Genomic DNA, 21,483 nt, shown 5'->3' on the forward strand with positions numbered 1-21,483 from the left:
TTTGTTCAGGTTTATAGGTTGGTTTGTGAAGGAGGCACATGATAGTGATCTCTGTCCTCATAACTAAAGTAACTATTACTGCCTTGAGACTGGCACAGGGGATAATACATAACGCTTTGGCCTGTTAACCTCTGGCACTGTAGGGACTAGGCATTCCAGATATAGGCAAGGGAATAGATCAAATTCAAAATAGGTCAAGCTCCTACAAACGGGCAAAACTCGCCGTGGCTTGTGCAATGAAAGCTGTTACAAAACACATATCAGAATTTCCAGGTTTAGGGGCATCGGGTGGACATATCTATTTTGTAGCTTGCAGGACGCAAGGCCCCAATACCGCTCTAAATCCAGTTCCCTATTCAACTTTTTTGTCTTTGCATCCTTATCTGGTAAATGTCGGTGGTTATTCTGGTAAGTCTTACTATACATAATGCAGCCAGGCGGCTACCTAGAGGGTGGGCGTGCAGATAGCGAGTGATGAATAAGTGGGAGAAATGGCTGCCAGATCATTTGGTCTATTAATTTCAGACAGCCAGCATCCTGAAGGCGCATGGGTATCAGTGGGTAAGACTTGGAGCGAAGTCGCATCCCAATGTGATACGTCTTCCAGAACATGTACTGATGCAGTTCTCCTCATTGATCTTGCCCTGGTCCCTGCTCGGTACCAATAAACATGCAGGAGCCTAGCTATCTGAACCTTCTCTCTGTAACTGCTAAAATCAAGCCAGTTTAACCTGGAGCAGAAGAACGGACAAACCCATCAGCACACACTGTCGGGTTACAAAGATCGGCTTGATTCGTTGGCCCAAGATAATCATTCCTTCTGCAGTCATCAAGGACATAAATGGGTCGGCTTTCAGAGTCCATACGGCGTTCTGTGCCATTTCCAGCTAATTCATTCTGCCGCTGCTTTTTCTGGGGAGTGTGTTAAACAATTAAACTAGAGCAAGCGGTGTTGAACACTGCTACCTAGTGACCCATGCAGTCAAATTCACACTGGCCCATATCATAGCAGGGTCAATGCTGAATTAAAGATGCCCTGGTGACCCTGGTGAGGTAGCGGTGAAAACATCTTGAACCCCCTGAATAGAAAATAAACTGAAATAATGGACTAGGTCCAGCTTCAAGCATGTGGTTTATACAGCTTCACATGGCAATAAAAAAAAATCCAACTATGCATTAAATATTCGAGAGTTAATGTACACTCAGATTTGTCTATGACCTACGGACAACACAACAGTAGTACCATCATGGCTAATGAAACTCTAAGACGTTTCTGGCTCATCACCTATCCGCGTACAGCATTGAATCTGCTCAGCCGGATACTCGACCTGGATGAACAACCAAACGTCCTACCTTGCCACGATAGCGGGCATTTCTTTAGGATACCATACAGACTGACATCAAACTTGGCTGGCTCCCACAAACTGAATGGCTGCAGGAGGCGAGGGACCAGCTAAGGAAGAGCTACCAAAAGCGTTTCAATGACCTCGTCGAGTGCGTTAACCAGGGTACAGCGCAAGGCAAAATTACCTTCAAGGAACATCTCTACTTTATCCTGGACCCCATAGTTCGGTCTCGGTTTCTCTTTGGCATCGACATTGTAACCGAGCAAGGCTGGAAAATGGCATGGCCCTCTCGCACAGCATCCATGGGTCACACAGCACAACGGATTTGGGACTAAATGACACTTTGCTCCCGGACGATATCTTGGAAACACTTTCGCCCGTTTTTCTCATTAGGCACCCCTCCCTCGGCTTTCCGTCTCTCCTCCGGGCGTACGGGGACTTGCATGGAGTCAAAGCATCCCAGTCCAAAGATGGGGTGCTTGAATTCAATATGGTCATGACCCTGCGATGGACGCGAAGGCTGTACGAGAGGTATGCTTTAACCCAGGAATGGTGCAGATACTACGTGGACGACGCCAGCATGGACGGTCCGATCGTTTTGGATGCAGACGATGTCATCACAAAGCTAAAAGTCCTTGTCCGGTTTTGCAAGCTGTCGGTCCGGATGCCTCCAGAATATGGTTTACATGGCAGTCTATTGAGCCCGAGGTGGCCTTCGCTACGGACGAGCTGGGAATCAAACAGCGCATGTGGTTGACCCTACTCATCTCTGAGGGAATTTTGAGTGGCAAGACGTCCCATGGTTTGGATATCGACCGTGAAACTTCCCGGTGAAAAGAGTTCGGTGAGAGTGATGTATCCAAGTTGGAGAGCCGGTGCGAGCCGCTATGGAGGATTACGAATATTTGAATGCAAGGCGGCTGCACATTATTTAGTCAAATAGTGGGCTTGTGCATGTACGGAATACATACATACTTAAATTGCAAGCAGCACAGCTGCTTCAACACAAGAGACTCGCCACTTCCTGGTAGCACCAGAACTGCCCCCTGAATGGTGCTATTGCAAGTGTGGGATGGGATAATTAAAGTGCTCGCTGGTTAGAAATTTAGAGGGTAGAATAGTGTGACATAATACATGTCTGCATGAGTCCATTAAAAATAATATATTGAATATACTACTCTCTATTGTTTTCACAACTTGCAACTTAAAGCTCCCCAGGTGTACCAGTGATGGCTCTATTACGGAAGAATCGTAGGGTGACGCCATGCATCATCAACTTCCCAATGAACCTTTTAGCCATGGTCATTGTTTGTGTAATATTCATAAAGACCCACTACAACGACGGCTGGAGGCTAGTCAAAGCCGAATGATAGACCAGTATCAGCCATGCGATCCTGGTACATTGAATCAGAGACCTCCGTCTGTTTGGCAGTGGGGTCATCGTCCTTGACCCTCCTTGTACACAACCATATGCGGTTTAGGGTTTTTGGTCCGGATAGCGTCCATAAGCAAGTCGTGGTCCTCACAGTCTCTGTACTCTTTGGCAGTGGTGGAGGACGCTTTGACATACACCAGTACCATCCTTCTCTCTGGCGGAATGATCCTAAAGTTCCTAAATTTGGTTTTGACCATGTTCCGTTTGCAGAGGCCAATGAGATCACAGATGCCGTGAGCTTTTCTCAGATGAAGGCCGATAAATTCAGCAGTTTGGTCAACCAGCAGGGTCACTCTGGTCTTTTCGCAAGGGCAAAGTTGGGTCTTGGAGGCAGCAATACCGTATGGGATGCTGCTCCCAAACTCTCATGGACCATAGTAAACGGTTGAAAGGCGGAGAATGAAGAGGATTGATGCTGTGTGTCGGCTTCTCAGACTACGAGGCTCAGATAAATGTATGCCACTATAATCAGAGCTTAGGGATAAGCAGTGAAAAACTAAGAACGTTCGGCATGGCTTTTTCCAGATGTATCTCTTGGTGCAGATAACGAAAGTAATTTGCCATCAAATAAATACATTACGTACTACTTATGCGTAGTCTGACCTTATGCCGTGCTCGAGAGCAGAGATATTCAGAGGTCCCGGTCATCTAATCGAATCCCGTTGCAGGAATAACCCTCGAGATGCGAGACTCAACGGTAATCACACGAGTCTCCGGATCCACTAGCATTCGCCCATTGCCGACCAGGGTCATATTCTCCAGTTCCTTCAAGGATGGGTCACCGCTGAAGAAAGAGTGTGCTCCCGCTGCCGCATTGCTCAGTACAAAGAGACCCAATCACAATATGCAGAAGGGAAACTCACTGCTGAAGCCGAATGGGACGCTCTCCGAATCTGGCGTCTGATTGAAGATCTTCATGACCGCCTCGTTGAGCGCAATGACTCCTGTGTATCCAAAACTGATCTCCTTGCCTTCATCGGTTCTGGCAGCATTGTCAGTTTCCATTATTGACCGGAGCACCAGACACATACGTGGCAATTGCCTTCATGTTGATACGGGCATGTTTCTGGTCCGGATCGAACTCGAGCCAGTCAGCACCGAATACGACCTTGCCTTTGAATTGGGGCTCAAATCCCTCGACGGTTTCAATGGTGCCGGTGGGAGTTTCCTTCACCTCTGTTAGTCACCCTTCCAGCACGACATACTCCGCCCAGGGACTCTTACGAAATGTATCAAGGTCGAGCCACTCTGACGGGGTCCTGAACTCGGAATGATCAGCGGTCAGTGTAGGCGTTCCCTCATTCGGGGAATTTTGCAACGTACCAACTGGGTGAGCGGCACCCGCATTGACCTTCCAGACAATGGCGGGTTGAAGGCTGGGAAAGTTGACAATCGGAGGACTCATCCTGGGCAGATATATTTGCTACGCGATCGACTGACTTGTATCATCCCTTGACCCTGTATCCGACGGCTGGAGGATGCCCTTTATATCACGTCGGCTGCGAATTTTCCTGGGAGCTGCTTCTGTGCATGTCAAAGGGCGAGCCAGAAGATCACTGTCGGGGAGACTGTGTCATGTTCGGCCCGAGCATGGGCGACGACGACTGTACTTGTCGGAGTGAGGCCCGAGCTTGATGTCAATGGTACTTGAAATCTGATTTTCACAGAGAAATCTTCGCCGGCGTCCAAAAGAATTAGCTTTCTGAAAGTTGTTTTAACCTTTTGACTTTGACGCCACCGTAACTGTGTTGATGGCGGCAGCTAACGGCCCGTAACCTCGGCAAATCCACCAGAAGGTCACTATATGCCCCATTCCGGATATCTGCAGGATGGTTAGAATCGATAAAAGCAAAATGGCTCAAATCCAGCCGTCCAACATCCCAGTAGATGCTTTCTTCACGGCAGCCATCGGAATGTCGGCGCGTGATGATGTCGCCATATGGAAGGTTCTAGGAGAAGCGAAACGATTCCATCGGCTCTAAATTAATGGCGTAGGTTTCTGCGACTAGCTCCTGAAGGATCTGAATCCTCAGGGGTCAGATACTATGGTGCCATGCACCTTTATTATTAGGCTATAATTATATGCCGAGTCCCGTCGGCAGCAGACTGGATCCGTGCTCCCCTCGCTGCAACACAATTGTTACTCCATCGGTCTTCAACGATTAGACTCAGAGACCTTATCAGGATCTGGAGGGCGTATCCCTCTGATCCAGCAAGGAACCCTTTGATATCCTATAGGCATGATTTGGTTTTGGACACAAAGGGGTGAGATTGCCAAGCGAAACGTGTTCTCGTGGTTATGTCATATTACTGCTTAGTGCTTACTCCCATTAATCTAGACCACCACCCAGATGCAAAATACTTGGAAATAGGCAGGGTCAATGCATGAGAGAAAAAGCAAAAAGTGCATAGTCGCAGCAGCAGTGCTTTCTATCCACCCGGACCTTTCCTAGAGTCCTGCCAAATCTGATCAGATAGCCTGGGTGGATTGGGACTCTTACGGCACGAAGTATAGGCGAGCAAAATCACATATTGCTGCCTCCAGTAGTATCTCTCCATTATTGGCCTGCTCCGGTGACTAACAGCCAGCGGGTTTCGCCCCCTGCCGCTTGTTTCGAACAAGGAGACTAGGTCAGCTGCATTGTCTACCTTCACACAGTTGGTTTCTCTCCCCACAACGACGACGCGACACCATCCTTTGGCCGACACAGGGATATGAATCCTTCAGCAGCGCGTCAATTGGAACTTGGGGTAAGTTGGAGCCGTTCCCACCCAACCGGCCAATCGCCTTGTTATGATACTGAGGCTTCCAATGGCTTCTGTATGCATCTATGCAGATGTAGAATAAAATCGGAAATTGATGCCTATATACTTACCGGTCCTATCTTTTCGCTGTAGCTATAGCGCAAATTTCTAGGCCAGGGGCATCTGGTCTCAGGACTGCACTTGATGGAGGATCTCTCTACCGGATATTGCGCTGTGACATGCTTTTCGGCAGGGAAAAGTCGATCGAAAATACTCTCTACTGCTGGCTGAGGAAAGCCAGAAATGGCTCCATAGTGACCCCTGTAGGCGTTGTCCATCAGATCTAAGATAAGAAGCTCGGCTCGCGTGTTGAGGCTGCAAGTTAGCTGTAATGGATATGTCGAGGAGCATGCTGAGGAGCAACTTCGACCAACAGCCGGGGATGTCTTTTTGTCGCTGATTGGACCATTTATTCTGCACAGTTGCAGATCGCTTCCATGCGTAATATACGTCATGTAAGCATGCTAGAAATGCTCTCCGGGCCTTGTTGATTGCACAGCACGATGATAAATGACCATGTCATTCCAGGACAGGGAAACTCCCTGTCTCTAGATAAATTTTCACTCCGTTTCCTTGAGCCTCATCCCACCCGAACGGACCCTTTGTCTTGCCAGCACCATGACAGCTCCGTCCCGACATATGGCATGTCGAACTTGCCGGGAACGCAAAGTCCGCTGCGATGGGGGACAGCCATCGTGCGAGACATGTAAGCGACATGGGGAGAAATGCGTTTATGTGCAGTCTGCTCGCCAAACGAAGAACGATCTCCTCGCCAAAATTGATAACTTGCAAGAGCGTCTAGGTGGGTAGATGTGCTTGTCTGGAACGAGGTTTATATGTGCATTTCTTCCTCTGGTGGTTACGGTGCGAAAATTACCGTCTGCTAACTCTGAAACCCAAACTAGCCCGAGCGGAGGCAAAGCTCAACTGTTCATCACCTGTATCTTGTCCTACCTCCCACCGCTATGGTGCAGCCTTTGTTCCCACGCCTTCCTTGTCGTCGATCGAGACCTCCCCACCGCCTTCCTCGCACATGGACAAGCCCCGGCCGGCTTTATCAACACCAGAGACACCCCTGGGAGACGGCTCAGGGGTCGACGCTACGATTCCTAGTCCTGACGAATTGGCGGGGTTGCTGAGTCCCTTCACCAGTGTACTGGGCCCGGGTACGGCGGAGGAGACACCACTCTCGTTGCCCTGGTCCCTGGCTTTCCCCCCACTACTGGACGAGCAAGCCATGCCTGATCCAGGAAGGATTTCCACCGATTCGGCACCAGTGGAGGGCCGGCCACCCAGTCCTTCTCTGCCCACCCTTCGCGCTATTCGGGCTATGAATGGACAGCAGCTACAGCAGCAGCCTCGGCCGGGGCCACCGCAGCCTCTGGACGACGGATGCGCAATCCTCCGTGAACTTATCCGCTATGTGTCGGCGACCTTCACCAACCAGGTCTACATTGCTGGGATGACCACCGCCGTGGCCGAGTATCTGGCTTGGGCCCGGCGGACCCCGGATATCAACTACTCTCAGATTCTGGAGATCCTCGAAGCCCGGCTGCGCGAGACAGCCAATCTCGCCAATACAAAACACTGGGTGGAGTTCCAAAACCTCCAGGGCTCTTTGGGTAATCTCGATGCATATAAATGGAAGTTGGGGTTGCTAGAGCACGAGTTGCAGACGGCAGAGGCTGACATCACTACGTTTTTCAGTACACTTTATGATATTCGTTCGGCGCTGGACCTTCAACGGCGTTCATAAACTGGCTCCCTGAAACTTGTACCATGCAAAGATTTTAGCTTTATCTTCTGTCTTTCTATTCAGTCAATCTTCCTACTTGTTATTCTTTGTTTAGCATTTCAGGGCCATATTGTTGTGACATAGACTATCGACCACAAAATGGTCAACGTTTTACTGTCATGTCTAAGTCTGTGCTCTACTGTAGTCAAAAATACCATGTTAATGTCACTGCATTGACCATCAGCGACGTTGACCGACTCGGGCCGAACCGACCGAGTTGTGTGGCCGCTCATGTGGTCACTATACAATGCAGGCATTGCAGCTCGGTGTAACTGGTCTCGCTTTGTCTCCTCCAGACCGAGTCGACTTAATTGGCTCATTATCAACGATTGAACAGATATATCAAGATGTAGGCAGCCCATGGAAACCGCGCTTGTCGTCCACCGGTCTAAACCACGATAACGCGGCCTACCATGATTCCAAACAACGTGCAGAAGGTTGACGTTGCGATTATTGGCGCAGGTATGGCCCTCCCTAATGAAGTGTCATCTGTGAAGCCATGAAGCTAAAATACATGGCAGGCTGGTATGGCTTGGTGGCCGCCAGAACATACCTTCGTCTGCGACCTGCGGCCAACCTCATTATTATTGACAGTGACAGCACGGTGGGCGGGGTTTGGAGTCGGGACCGAGTGTATCCTAACCTTGTCGCCCAAGTTAGGCTCGGGGTGAGTGACTCCGTTGTCTGGATTCCTTGTATAACGCCACCACTGATCTTCGTTTGATAGCTGTTTAACTATACCGATACTGCCATGTCCCCCAACGGTGGGAACGCAAAAGATGAGCGGGTCACCGGAGACATGATCCATAACTATCTCCAGCAATACGCAGAGGACCATGATCTGCTGCGCCGGATTCGCTTCAACACCTTCGTTACCAACGCGTCCCGGGCAGACGATGGATGGCGTCTGACTTTCAAAGACTCCACAGACGTGATCATAGCGGAGAAGCTACTCGTCTGCACGGGGGTGACATCCATTCCTTATATTCCTGAGTACCCCGGCGCCAAGACCGCGACAGTTCCCATCATTCACTCGCGGGATCTGGGTATCTCGTACCCCATGCTGCAGAACCCGTCCGTAGAGCACGTCGCTGTGGTTGGCGCGGCCAAATCCGCCTATGACGCTGTCTACTTACTTCTGTCAATGGGCAAGAGGGTGACCTGGATCATCCGGCGAGATGGTGCTGGTCCGCTGGCGATCCTGCCATTCAAGATTCTGGGGCTGATGAACTCAATCGCCGTCGCATCTACCCGTCTCATGACGTACTTGACACCGTCCATCCTAAACACCAAAGGACCGTTATACTGGGCGTTTCAGCGAAACCCTGTGGGGCGTTGGTGCGTCGGTAGATTCTGGGATACACTCACCTACCTGAGTCACGCCCATGCGGGATACTCCAAAGGCGATCATGTTCAGATGCTGAGACCGGAAATTGACCGACAAAGGTGACTTTTTCCTACGCCATATAACATGATCGTAGGCTAACGAACTATTAATCTAGTGTCTTCTGGGCCAATTCCGGCTTGGGAGTCGTCACCCTTCCCGATTTCTGGCCGACACTGCATAGTCCCAACCTTACCGTGCTCCGGGATGCCATTGGCACCATCAAGGGGGATAATCTCTCCCTGCAGTCCGGGCAGACTCTACGGACGGACTGTCTGGTCCTCTGCACTGGCTGGGGAGATCACTTTGGCATGTTCGATGAGAAGACAAAGGCAGAACTGGGACTTCCTCTATCAACTCCCGTTGAGCCGTCCTCCAGCGACGGTGTCAACTGGAAGAAATATGACGCCGAGGCCGAGAGAGCTGTGGATCAGCAACTGCCGTTCCTTGCTGATCCGCCCAATTTGAAGTATACCCACCGCATTGGGACCCATCGCTACTGGAGGTTGTATCGTCGCGCGATCCCTGTCGGACTTGCACTGAAAGGGGACCGGTCCATCGCCATCCTAGGGCAGATCCACACCGTTCAGACACCCCTGGTTTCCGAGGTGCAGTCCTTTTGGAGTATACTGTATCTTCTTGGGGAACTCGACCTGCCTAGTGCGGATGAGATGGCGAGGGAAGTCTCGTTGTGGAATGCCTGGACTCGGAAGAGGTATCTTACGCAGGGGCACAAGTTTCCCTACTCTCTGTACGAGTTTCTCCCGGTAGGTACTCCTTCAAAGTCCGTCTCATGCTCGATAGGAGGTATTAATGATGGTGTAGTACGTTGACACTCTTTTTCACGACCTCGGGTTGAACAGCCGCCGCAAGACCAATAAAGTGGCTGAGCTGCTGGAGCCTTATAAGCCGGAGGATTTCAATGGGTTTATTGATGAATATCTCGCAAGACATGGTGGCACAAAATCCGGTCCTGCAAATGGCCATAAATCTTAGTCTGTAGCAGTGGGAGGATAAGTTCTGTAGCCTGCGAAATTGACTATCATGCTATATATATATGAATGTCGGTGCCTATAAAGATGAAGTTGTACACACCCGCAGCCATAAGAACCTTAAAACCTGGTACAAGCTTGTAGTTATCTGAGTTATCTGTTCTTAAAAATTTTGTATCAACCATTTCTCCCATTGGAGACCAGCCATTTAAGTGACTAACTCTCGTTCTCTAACCTAACCAAGCGTCCATGATAGTTGTGCTTCTATCCGATACGTATCTCAGCATGTGCCATCACCTAAGGGACACTGTAATCCAAGCCGTCACCGTCAATACAGTGAATGCAATCGTTCTCGAGAACTATATATTTATACTTCGTACTAAGTTCCTCAAGCTAAACCTTATAGATTACACCGCGCCTTAAATGCCACCAGATTTCTTGAACGCAGCTTCATGTCAGGTATTACTACATGCTGAAGCAAAATAGGTGAGCTATACAACGGGCAATGGTGGTTGCAGATAAACTATATATAACCTCAATTTGAGATCAAGAGATGTTCTTTTGCCATTGCCACCTGTAACTCCTCGGTGGACTCGGGCCGAGCCTACAACGACCGCTGCATGGAGTTAAGACTTCCAAACCGTGTTCTAATACTCAGATTGAATACTGGGTACCTCGCCTTTTGCTCCAGCCTAAGAAATAAGCAAAGGGAACAAGTAGCTGTCGAGATATGGGCTAATATCCGTATTTCATCACCGCTGAACATGACTGTGCTCGGGATACTATTTCTTTCGGACCGAGCTCTGACCGGTCCTTATTCTACTTCCAGACATATCATCGCTTTCATTGGTGACGATTAAAATTTATACCAGCTCGGCCCGAGGTTGTCTCATCTTTGGCAGAGAACTCATCCATGCACTGCCTATGCCTAGATTGTCACTGGAAACGTGACTCAAGAAATACTCTGGCGACAAATAAGCCCCCCTCTGCCCTGGGAGTTGTACCATTTCAGGGTCAGCGGTCAGAAGGCCAACACACGACTGCGAGATGATATCCAACTTCCGTGTCATCATTGTAGGCGGCGGCGTGGCCGGGCTTACAGCTTCGCATGCCCTCCAGAAGGCAGGAATCGATCACGTTGTGCTTGAAAGATCAAAAGAAGTGGCTCCCCCAGTTGGGGCCAGTATTGCCATCTACCCGCATGGAGCACGCATTTTATCCCAGATCGGGTGCCTTGAGGCGGCGAAGGCGGCCTGTCGCCCCTGCGAGCGATTCATCACCAGGGGACCAGATGGGAAGGTCTGGATCAATAGTGGCTTTTTCGGGAATGTTCAAGCTAAGTATGTTATGTCTTCTATTGAAAATCAGGGAGTATACCTCGACATAGTGGTGCTGACACGCTTGACAGCCATGGACAGGACATTCTCCTCCTCGAAAGGAGGGAATTCTTGCAAATTCTCTATGATTGCCTCCCCAACAAGTCTTTCATTAAGCTCGGATGCAGAGTCCGTGATGTGACTCAGGACAGCAACGGGGTCGAAGTGATCCTCGACGACGGGACCGTCGAACGAGGCGACATGGTGCTGGGCTGCGACGGCGTGCACAGCCTGGTTAAACAGAGAATGTGGGACCTGGCCAACCAGAAGATCCCGCGGGCTATCACGGCGCAGGAGAAGACCTCGATGGTCACCAGGTGGAAATGTCTAGTGGGAATGGGGCCAGCAGTACCGGAACTGGGCGAAAGAGACATGACGGTGGTGCACGACGATAAGTATTCGTTTCTGTTCCTCACGCAGCCGGACAAGCTGTTCTTCTTCGTGTTCTTCCGATTGGAACACGAGTTCCGCTGGCCAGAACGGAGACGATATACCGATGCAGATGCCGAAGCATTGGCCGCTAGTGTTGCTAGCCATCCCATCTGCGAATCGCTCGTGTTCGGGGAGATTTGGCAGAAGCGGATCCGGGGCTCTCTGATCTCCCTCGAAGAGGGGATATTACAGCACTGGTCGCATGGACGGATCGTGTTGGCTGGCGATTCTGTCCACAAAGTCACGCCAAACATCGCGCTTGGGGGAAACTCCACAATGGAATCCGTGGTGGTGTTGTGCAACCATCTGGAACGGACGGTGGCAGCTCACCACGGTGGCCGAGTCAGCCGGGCTACGCTGGGGAGGGTCTTTGACCAGTATCAGCGAGACCGAGAGAAGCGGATGCACGAGATAATGGAACTGTCTTCGCTGATCACCAGAGTCCAGGCATGGGATGGGATGCTGCCAAAAGTCCTGGCCTGTTGGGTGCTCCCCTTCCAAGCCGATCACAAACTGACGGATCAGTTGGGCGAACTGATCAGAAAGGCACCGAAGTTGGATTATGTCGAAGTGGATCGGGAATTTGGAGGAGGCCGGCTGGCGTGGGAGGACGAGAAAGACAGTCGTTCCCCTGACAAAGCAAAGAAGATGGCTTTTGTCAGCAGGTTGACAGTGTATTTGGCAGGATGTTTGACAGCATTGTTCTTGGCTTATAGTCTGTCTATTTAGTTATATAATTTACTAACAAGCAGAAGGCAAGGTACCCAATTGTGATATAGCTTGAGCATACTGTAGTAATAAAGTCCAAGTTGCAAAGCCTTAGACTTGCGATTATTATATAGCTCCACGTATAACTTGGACAGATACCCACAGAAGAGGTCAGACTAGAAGTAGGGCCTACGTCTCGACTCAATCAATTAATTATCCAAGTTCGACATCTTCTACGTCACTAGTAGGAAAACTCCTGCCCAACCAGCTTCTCACTCAGTCTCCATAGTCTTTCGGCTTCGAAACTACTGGTGGCCCATGGTTTGACCGTGTCTACCAGAGGATCGGCCACATGGCAGTCGAGCAGGTAGGCCCCGTTGTTGGCTACCGAACGGTTAGTCGCTGTAACACAATGCGATCCTTACAGGAGACATACCCTTGAGACTTGGGTCAAATGCTGCGTAGATATGGGTGGCGGCACCTCTCTCCAGTGGCTTGGCATCAAAATCCTTCCATCCTTCCCGATTACCCAGAGACTTGTCCGCGTTGCCTAGCGAGAGTCAGTAAAGGCTAATCTGTGCGAGAAATGAGTGAAATCATCGCCTTACGTAGTTCCCCAAACTCAACATTCCAGTCCAAATGATTGCCCAGATTGGTCCAGATGACTCCTGGGTGGAGGCTGAATGCCTGGAGATTATATTTTATTCCAAGTTTCTGAGCCAGAGAAATAGCGAACAGCATATTAGCGGTCTTGCTCTGACCATAGGCGTACCACCGGTTGTACGTCTTCCCATCCTGTGTCGTCTTTGTTAGTGTTCCAGACGTTCGTGGTGGATATCTAGCAGTCATGGAACGACCTACATCAAAATTATAGTCATCGAACCGGAACGGGTTCAACCGATGGCCATCGCTACTGACAACAACGATTCTTGGTTCCTTTGCGGCCACAATCTTCTTGATGATCAGATTGGTGAACAAGAACGGCCCCAGATGGTTCGTTGCCAGGTGGGACTCGAATCCCTCAGGGGAGAGCTTGTAATCCACTGCCATAATTCCCGCGTTGTTGACCAGGACATCAATAACAGGGATATCATCCCAGGAGTTCACCTGTGCGGCTGCATCCCGCACGCTTTTCAAGGAGCCCAAGTCAACTTGCAGTGTACGGACCTTCACCTCAGGCTGGGCCTTGGTGACCTCGGCTGCCATCTGGGCCAGTTTATCGGCATTGCGAGCGGCCAGGATAAGCCACTCAGGCTTAGCCTTGGCAATGGATTGGACGAAGAAGCCACCAAGGGAGCCTGAGGAAACGCCCGTGGTCAGAATGACCTTACCTTTGATAAGGGGGGCGTAATCAGTCACAAGTTCGTCCGTGGTGGTATGAGTACTGTAGGGGGCGGGCATGATGAGGATAATAACGAGTATGACAGTGGATACAATACAAAAGAAATGATTGCGAGGGCTAGGAAACGTGCTCGTTGAGCTATTCAAGGGGAGTAGTATATATGTTTGGAGATTCTTTGTCCCCGGTGGAAATGCCTACAGATACAATGACCAATATCCAGACCGCTGTTACGTCTCAATACCTCTCAGGATGAGTAAGACGGTGATGTATGTGGCGCCTCCCTTGTGCTTCGTAGCTGCATGGCTAGGGCGTTATTTTAGTCTCGGTGAGGATTCCCCGGCGCTCTTTGTTTCCAGGATGTAGAAACCTTGGGAGAAGGAAGCTTCTAGTACTCCTTGACAGGGATGCATGGGGGTTTTCATTCGTCTTGCACGAGTCATGCAGCGGGAGCCTGCTGGGGTATTTCCGCAATAGGTTAGCCAGCACGCTTTAGCGCCTGCCTATGGAGAACCATCGAGAATGTGAACGGGAATTGCCTCTTAGCACCCTACCATCTTATTGTACATGCTATGGCTATACTCTATTATTGCAAAATAATGATCTGACTATCCGGTCTAGAACACTGTGCTTCCCACCTGCAGCCCATCAAGTCACACATCCACCTCGGCCCGGATGGCCCGAACCTACTGTCTTAGGCCCTCCACGGCTCCCTCTGGACCCCCACTTACTCTTCTTTCTGGCTTCCTTCTGCTGATGGCATCAACAGTTCATCTCGGATCCAGTTGAGGCCCAGGCACACGCTCCCTGGTCCTGCGATCATTGCCCCACCAACAATCCCCAACAGGACCTTTGGCCATGGCCATTGCCGATACCAACCTCGGGCAATTAGAACAGTCCGTAGCTGTAACCAGGCAACTAGGATACCCAATGTATATCCAAAGACTTGATCCCAGAGGAAGAAACTGTGCACCCCGTCCCCAACTGTCTGCGTCGCGGTAACAGAGACCGGTGGGGTTAGCAGCGAAACCGGGTGGAATTCATGGATAGTCTCGGGCGTCCAGAGGTTTGGGAACAGAATCGTAGTGATGCTGATACTCATGAGACCCACGTGAACGACAAAACTGATCAAGAGGGATGTCGCGTTCAGAATGCGGATTGCAGACCTCCTAGTAGCATCTTCCTTATTCACCGTGCCAGCAGGTAGGAGCACGTGAAGGACCTGCATGGTCAGATAGACAAGGACCGGAAAGATGTTCCACGCCACCAGTGCCAATTGCTGAAAGTCATTGGACACGAGCCCAGGGGAGGGGAGCCCCATAGCTACCGCGGGAAGAAGATAACCCAGGACCAGGCTAGGAAGAATCAGTATGATTTGGCGGGCCGGGGCTCTGGATTTGTTGCACAAATCCTCGAATGGAATGCCATTCATAATCAAAGGACTGTTAGCAAGGTACCAGAGAGCCCAGAACGGGCCCGTACAGGCGATAGCCGACAGTTGGAACAGCAGTAGCCACAGCATCGTCCTGAGTTGGCATCCGAGTGTCAGCAGGATCAAGCATCAAAAAGACAGAATCACGCCGAAAAGAAGAGAAGAACCCACCGAGTAGGAGTCGTCTTCCCGGATTGGCCCAGTCTCAGGCTATCCACATATACCCCTGTCAGCACGCTAAAATACTGCGCCAAGAAGTAAATGCCGACGGCTGAAGTGGCCGGATGGGATCCATCCACGGCTTCCCAGAAAAACACAATGAGTACATCCAAGAGATAATCGATTGGCCAGTAGATGCCCGTAATGCGCGTTCGGAGTGGAGACTCGGTTCCAGGCAGCACATAGGGTTTCGATCCATGCAGAGCCGTAAGCAGATGGGACAGTGACCCATCCAGGACAGTCCGGCCCCAAGTATGGTACGTCCCTAACACACTGAGCATGTATAGAACCGGCTTCAGGTGGCCGAGGGTTGTTGGTGCCATGGCGATGTGGCTTGGAGGTCTCGTATGCTAGAAAATACACGTGAGATGCTATTGCAATTACTGCCATCATCCCAGCCCCCTCGTCTGTCCTGTATTTATGCCAATAGTCCGGCAATTCCGTCCCGCTGTACACAGCAACTCGGGCCGAACTCACCGAAAGATGAGGCTCTCCACGAGACAACTGCAGCAATATATATATCCCATGATTCCATCTGTCAAGGGTAGACGCAGGTACCTGTCGCTAATTCATGCATGAGCCTGCATCGGGCGGATTTGCATATGCAACCAGGCACAATGTCTACCCTTCTCTACACTCTGTGCTTCCTCCCCACCACCCTGGCCACCATTGGCGTGGGTCTTTCTCCCAGCGGCGTTACAGAGCTCTTCGGCAATTCATTCGGCCAGCCCGGAGTGAATGCCACCTATGACTACATCGTGGTTGGAGGGGGTACAGCGGGCAATGCGATTGCCGCACGACTCGCCCTGGACCCGGCCAATTACTCGGTGGCAGTGGTGGAGGCCGGTTCGTTCTATGAGATCCTCAACTCGAATCGCACCCAGGTTCCCGGTTATGACTTTTACTCGGCGCTGGCCAACTTTGTGGGGGGCTCTCTCGAAAGCCTGACCAACTTCGGGTTGAAGACTGCACCTCAAGGGGTAGGTCAACTGTCAGATGGGGGCTTTTGCCTGGCATACTGATGGCAATGCAGGGTTACAATGGTCGCGAGATCATGTATGTTGCCGGCCAGACTTTTGGCGGAAGGTCAGTGGAGAATGGTCCCTAGATCTTGTATCACCAGGAAATGAATTGACTCGGAAACAGCTCAGCCTCGAACTACATGGGATATGCGCGAGCCACCGTGGGCACGTTCGATGAATGGTCCAAGGTCGTTGGCGATGATTTCTGGTCCTGGGACAACGTGTATCCTGCGTACAAGAAAAGTTGCAACTTCACCCGGCCCAACTATGAGAAGATCGATCCATCCTTCAACATTTCCTACGATGCGTCGGCCTTTGAGAGCGGTGGAGGACCCCTGCAAGTATCGTACGGCAACTATCTCGGTCCCTACGGCCCGTATCTGGAAGAATCTCTCGACAAGCTCGGATTCGAACGGATTCCAGGACTGAACAGTGGCCGGCTGATTGGTTATGCTACTATCACGGCCGCCATTGATCCCAAGGAAGCGACTCGCAGCAGCTCCGAAACCTCGTTTCTGCAGCTTGCGGCACAGAACTCGAACATCAAACTGTACCCACAAACGATGGGTTCTCGGATTCTGTTTGATGGGAACAAGCGCGCCACGGGCGTCGAGGTACAGACAAACTCGTTGGTGGCCAACTTCAAGTATCAGCTCAATGCGAACAAGGAGGTCATTGTCTCCGCCGGTACCGTAAGTCATCTACTCGGTAACATCGTTCTGTTTCTACTAATACTTATCTCTCGGTAGTGGCACTCTCCCCAGATTCTACTGCTGTCTGGCATCGGCCCATCGGAGACTCTGCAGAAGTATAACATCCCCGTTGTGGTGGACCTGCCCGGAGTGGGTCAGGGAGCGAGGGTAGGAATTTCTCCTTGCTGGCGATAGCGCAGCGCTAATCATATGAGTATGCTGTAGGACCAACCCTGGATGGCCCTGTCGTACAAGGTCAATGTGACCACCGGTACCCAAGTGGCTGCAGGTAATGCCGAGTTCTCTGCGGCCCGAGTGGAAGAATATCTGTACAACCAAACGGGTTTGCTCTCCAGTATTGGAGGAGGCCAAGCTTTGGCATTTGAGAAATTCCCGGAGTCCTATCGTCAGGAATTCAGCCAGTCCACCCGGGATTTCCTTGACACCTTTCCCCGAGACTGGCCCGAGGTCAACTATCTCTCCTTGGAGTATGGCTCATACCCGTCCGACCTGGGCCCCAATGACAACTATCTCACCATTGGCTCGGCCCTGCTCACCACCTCTGCCCGGGGCAATCTGACCATCCAGAGCGCGAATATTGCTGATCCTCCGATCATCAGCCCCAACTGGCTCCTTGACGAGGGTGATCAGGAACAGGCCATTGCCGCTCTTCAGCGGATTCGCGAGATTGCTTTCAACAGTACGATTGTCGAGGAAGAATATCTGCCTGGGCCCAACGTGACAACTCGCTCGGAGATTCTTGAGTGGCTCAAGAACAATATGAGTCTGATCTACCACGCTACTTCGTCCTGTAAGTGGTCTATATACCTATCCAAGCGGTGCAGGTCCGCTAATCACTTTTTTACAGGCAAGATGGGGGCTTCCAATGATACCACCGCAGTGGTCGACTCGCGGGCCCGTGTGCGTGGGGTGACCGGGCTGCGCGTCGTCGACGCCAGTGCTTTCCCGTTTGTGCCTCCCGGATTCCCCATGGCCACTGTCTGTATGTATTTCCGATTCACTAGGCCAAACTCTGAAGATGTGGTGACTAACAAGATGGATGCCAGACATGTTCGCGGAGAAGATTGCCGAGTCTATCCTCGACGGTCAATGATGTGACAGACTACTCATAAGGCCAAGGGGCATTGGATTTGTGCCAGTGTAATAGAGAAGGATATTTGTAGACTGTAGTGGTTTGGGTTACATAGTGAGTGCTACTTGGAGTTTGAATACTAGGTATTGCCAGTCTATAATCACCTAAGGCGTGCGGAGCAAGCAGCAGATATTCAACTAGAGACTTTAATTATTGATTATTATTATTAGATCCTATGTGGCCTAGTGCCCTAGTCGGGTATGGGTTGTAATTATCTAGAATTGCTTAAGAGAGAGGGTCCGAGGGACATGTCACATAAGAAAGGCATTAATATTTACCTGGGGGGTAGGGCCTTCTAGACTCCCCTTTTACTGTATATTCAAGTCTAGAATACTATGAATTGTAGTAATTAAGAGAGTAATGATATTAATAGATACTGACGTGCTGGAGACGGGTGGATTCTCTGTCTAGGAAGCCTCACCAGCGGTGAGATAGGGGCTAGCTCGCTAAGTAGTAGGCCGACTAAGCCAGAGCCGGTCCCGTGATGGGAACAACATTTGTAATGTAAATTGTGAGGAGAGCTCGTGACAACAGTTTCTATGAGCCAATCAGAATACTAGAAAGTGGGCCAATCAGAGGATCAAAAGCCTGATTCTATGCTAATCAAATTGAGCGCCAAGACAGGAAGGTAAGAAGGGATGTGATAAGACATGCAGCATGCTTTGCTTCGCTCCACAATAACTTGCCTTCTTGTCTAGAGCGCAGAACCAAATGGTGCATAGTTTCTATCCTTCACTTAGTTCGAAAGCACTTAAGTATAGCAGAGACGAGGCATCTAGGTAATTTAGCAACAGAATACCTCTAGGGCTAGAATTATACTACAGGCCGATTGGTATAACTTGCAATATATATATATATATATATAAACGGATACTGATGGTGGCATTGCTAGCAGGGCACTGAGACGACCGGCTTCTACTCCAGTCTAAGCAATATTGAACGTATTCAGAGTGTATATACAGGACAGAGAATGCCAAAAAAACACTGGATATCACCCTTATAACTACATTGGAATCAACACATCCAACCCCCGTCCACTGGAAGCACCACACCATTGACGAAACTACTCTGGTCACTGAGCAGAAACACAACCACTGCAGCTACCTCTTCAGGGTCGCCTTTTCGGGCCAATGCTCCCGGATCTCCTGCTCCAAACAGCTCTGTCGTTCCGGCGGCTGCTTCGATCTGACTGATCATCGGCGTGGCAATGATTCCACTAGGGGGTTTTTCACGATCAGTGTTCTGTTGAAAGGCATATTCATTGGCTATAGAATATGAAGCATCAACTTACGGAGCAATGGCATTGACGCGGATGGCCCTCTTCCCCTCCTCCTTGGCCGCCGTCCGTGTCCATCCCACCACCGCATGTTTACTCGCCACATAAGGGCCATTGTGTTCGACTCCCATGATCCCCGCTATACTCGCCGCGTTGACAATACTGCCTCCCTGGCGCCCTCTGGTGCCGGTCTTCATATGTACTAACTCCGCTCGCAGACAGTTGAACGTTCCCCGACAGTTGACATCGAGCACAAAGTCCGCTTCCGGGTCTGTCAAGTTCCGTATCGCCCCGACCTCCTGCCCAATACTCTTGCCAAAGACGCCGGCGAGATTTGCAGCTCCGGATAGAGGTTGGTTAAAGTGGGTAACGGTCCTCTGAATCCAGTCGTTGCAGGCCTGCGGGGATCGGACATCTAGGACGGTCGTAAGAACGGGGTCCACGGTGCTCAGCACCTCACTGGGATAGAGTTTGCGAAGTTCAGCTGCGACTTCTCCGAGCCGGGACTTATTAATGTCGGCCAGCGAGAGGAAGGCACCCTGTTGCGCGAGAAGTCTGGCGGTTGCCAGGCCGATGCCTGAGGCAGCACCGGTGATGGCGATGACTTTTGCGGTAAGGTCTGACATCATACGCGTAACAAAAGTTAATTGTGAGCGGTCCTAAGCTATTAGCGAGAAGATTATTGTATATGGATGTTCATGTATTAATAGAAGCTATGTTAATTTATGTCTGTCACTACCTTTCGGGGCTCGGCCCGAATCGGCACCAGTGGGTGAAGCGTTGACGGGATTCGCCACCGGGCCTTTCTTCTTGGAACTACCTACCACAAAGGAATATGTTCGTCCCCCCGAACGGACAAAACTATGACCAATGAGCATGCACCTTTCTCGAACGTTCCAGCTGGGCCTCTCTTATGGCGAGCGCCAGTGAGACTGTGCCCCCCGGCCCGATCAGCACGCTCCCAAGCACCAATATGAGGCCCACCTTGAGCGTCCAAAGCCCGCAATTCTTCCCGAATGCCTGGTGGAGAATGGCAAGAACCCAGGAGACACTTGACAGACTGATGATGATCAGGTCCCACTGCAGAAACAGCCAGGGTCCTCGGATCAAGATATCATCCGAGACGCCAGATGGTCCATACCAACTGGAGGGGATGTACATGTGCCACAGACTGAGCTGGCGATCGGATAACGCCGTGACCATGGTGTAAAGATGTCCGGAGACTGACGATGCCGCCGCGAGCAGGTATGCACCCCGTATCCACCAAGAGGTACGGTCCTGCGGGGAAGGACCCCTCGCTTCGGTCCGCCGAAGACGGCTGAGCCCGAATGCCAGCGCCAATTGAACCCACGAGACCCAGAGCGGGTCTGGTTGCCACGCCGCAAGGATGCGCTGGTGGTCACTGGCCGACCGAGCCGCGGCGCCTGTCCAGGTCGGCAGCATTCCAAGGACAGCGGGGAAGAATGCCCCGAGCAGAAACCCAGCGTGAACGACTCTGGCGCCTCGCGGGTCGACAGCGCTCGTGGCGGCCTGTGGTGCTCTCAGGAGCCACGACAGATGCAGCGCGTAATACAACGGCAAGGAAATGGCGGCCCCAAATCCCTGCCAGAGCAGACCGAAGACAACAGGCCTGGCATGCTTCGTTAGTGCGGTTGTCCACAGGCGCCTGGAAATGGCTGATCGAAGCACTCACTGAGCAATCCATCTGGGTTTCTCGGACTGACGGAAGCTTTCCACATACAACCAGATAAACGCGGATTGCAACGTGGAGTAGGCATCAAGCAAGAAGAGCTGATAGCCTGGGACCGAGCCGTTGGTGCCGTAGAAGAAAAAAGCCACGAGAAGGGCAATGGGTACGTCTATTAGCTGGATTCCCGTGTACCTCGTCTGTAGCGGAGTTCCGTCGGCCAACTTGGCATGATACACGGCGAGAATAAGGGCCTTGACAGTACCATTCCAGGCACTAAGACCCCAGAGGAGAAGAGTGGCCACGAGAGCAAGACCGTGGAAGTAGAATCGAAGAAGTGGAAGCTCCATCGTTTGACCGTTTGCTGCTTTGGAAGTTGCACGCGTTCTC

General features: G+C 51.1%; 8 protein-coding genes across 8 annotated transcripts; 4 read left to right on the forward strand and 4 right to left on the reverse strand.

The window, feature by feature from the left end:
* Nucleotides 1-3,429: 3,429 nt before the first annotated feature.
* On the reverse strand, nt 3,430-4,186 carry ALT_9656 (DUF3237 domain-containing protein; the record flags this gene model as incomplete). Its single annotated transcript, XM_033564218.2, has 5 exons — nt 3,430-3,587; nt 3,645-3,763; nt 3,813-3,949; nt 4,006-4,040; nt 4,105-4,186. 5 exons carry the CDS (start codon nt 4,184-4,186, stop codon nt 3,430-3,432), a joined length of 531 nt encoding a protein of 176 aa, XP_033420109.1.
* Nucleotides 4,187-6,204: 2,018 nt separating this feature from the next.
* ALT_9657 (Zn(II)2Cys6 transcription factor domain-containing protein) lies at nt 6,205-7,342 on the forward strand (the record flags this gene model as incomplete). Its single annotated transcript, XM_033564219.2, has 2 exons — nt 6,205-6,388; nt 6,492-7,342. 2 exons carry the CDS (start codon nt 6,205-6,207, stop codon nt 7,340-7,342), a joined length of 1,035 nt encoding a protein of 344 aa, XP_033420110.1.
* A 452-nt stretch (nt 7,343-7,794) lies between these two features.
* Nucleotides 7,795-9,761, forward strand: ALT_9658 (putative monooxygenase Mb0916; the record flags this gene model as incomplete). The annotated part of the gene is made up of 5 exons (XM_033564220.2): nt 7,795-7,843; nt 7,903-8,048; nt 8,109-8,827; nt 8,884-9,532; nt 9,591-9,761. 5 exons carry the CDS (start codon nt 7,795-7,797, stop codon nt 9,759-9,761), a joined length of 1,734 nt encoding a protein of 577 aa, XP_033420111.2.
* A 1,043-nt stretch (nt 9,762-10,804) lies between these two features.
* ALT_9659 (FAD-dependent oxidoreductase) lies at nt 10,805-12,294 on the forward strand (the record flags this gene model as incomplete). The annotated part of the gene is made up of 2 exons (XM_033564221.2): nt 10,805-11,097; nt 11,166-12,294. 2 exons carry the CDS (start codon nt 10,805-10,807, stop codon nt 12,292-12,294), a joined length of 1,422 nt encoding a protein of 473 aa, XP_033420112.2.
* Nucleotides 12,295-12,514: 220 nt separating this feature from the next.
* ALT_9660 (short-chain dehydrogenase TIC 32, chloroplastic) lies at nt 12,515-13,674 on the reverse strand (the record flags this gene model as incomplete). Its single annotated transcript, XM_033564222.2, has 4 exons — nt 12,515-12,657; nt 12,710-12,823; nt 12,882-13,068; nt 13,135-13,674. 4 exons carry the CDS (start codon nt 13,672-13,674, stop codon nt 12,515-12,517), a joined length of 984 nt encoding a protein of 327 aa, XP_033420113.2.
* Nucleotides 13,675-14,339: 665 nt separating this feature from the next.
* On the reverse strand, nt 14,340-15,586 carry ALT_9661 (uncharacterized protein; the record flags this gene model as incomplete). Its single annotated transcript, XM_033564223.2, has 2 exons — nt 14,340-15,138; nt 15,216-15,586. 2 exons carry the CDS (start codon nt 15,584-15,586, stop codon nt 14,340-14,342), a joined length of 1,170 nt encoding a protein of 389 aa, XP_033420114.2.
* A 294-nt stretch (nt 15,587-15,880) lies between these two features.
* Nucleotides 15,881-18,091, forward strand: ALT_9662 (GMC family oxidoreductase; the record flags this gene model as incomplete). The annotated part of the gene is made up of 7 exons (XM_089600661.1): nt 15,881-16,243; nt 16,297-16,349; nt 16,410-16,977; nt 17,035-17,145; nt 17,203-17,788; nt 17,846-17,980; nt 18,045-18,091. 7 exons carry the CDS (start codon nt 15,881-15,883, stop codon nt 18,089-18,091), a joined length of 1,863 nt encoding a protein of 620 aa, XP_089455158.1.
* Nucleotides 18,092-19,144: 1,053 nt separating this feature from the next.
* On the reverse strand, nt 19,145-21,443 carry ALT_9663 (SDR family NAD(P)-dependent oxidoreductase; the record flags this gene model as incomplete). The annotated part of the gene is made up of 4 exons (XM_033564399.2): nt 19,145-19,346; nt 19,422-20,065; nt 20,289-21,036; nt 21,100-21,443. The coding sequence occupies 4 exons, from the start codon at nt 21,441-21,443 to the stop codon at nt 19,145-19,147; spliced, it is 1,938 nt and encodes a 645-aa protein (XP_033420290.2).
* Between the last annotated feature and the right edge of the window lie 40 nt (nt 21,444-21,483).

Source organism: Aspergillus lentulus (assembly GCF_001445615.1).
Source record: "Aspergillus lentulus DNA, contig: Alt17, strain: IFM 54703, whole genome shotgun sequence".
Classification (NCBI taxonomy): Eukaryota; Fungi; Ascomycota; class Eurotiomycetes; order Eurotiales; family Aspergillaceae; genus Aspergillus; species Aspergillus lentulus.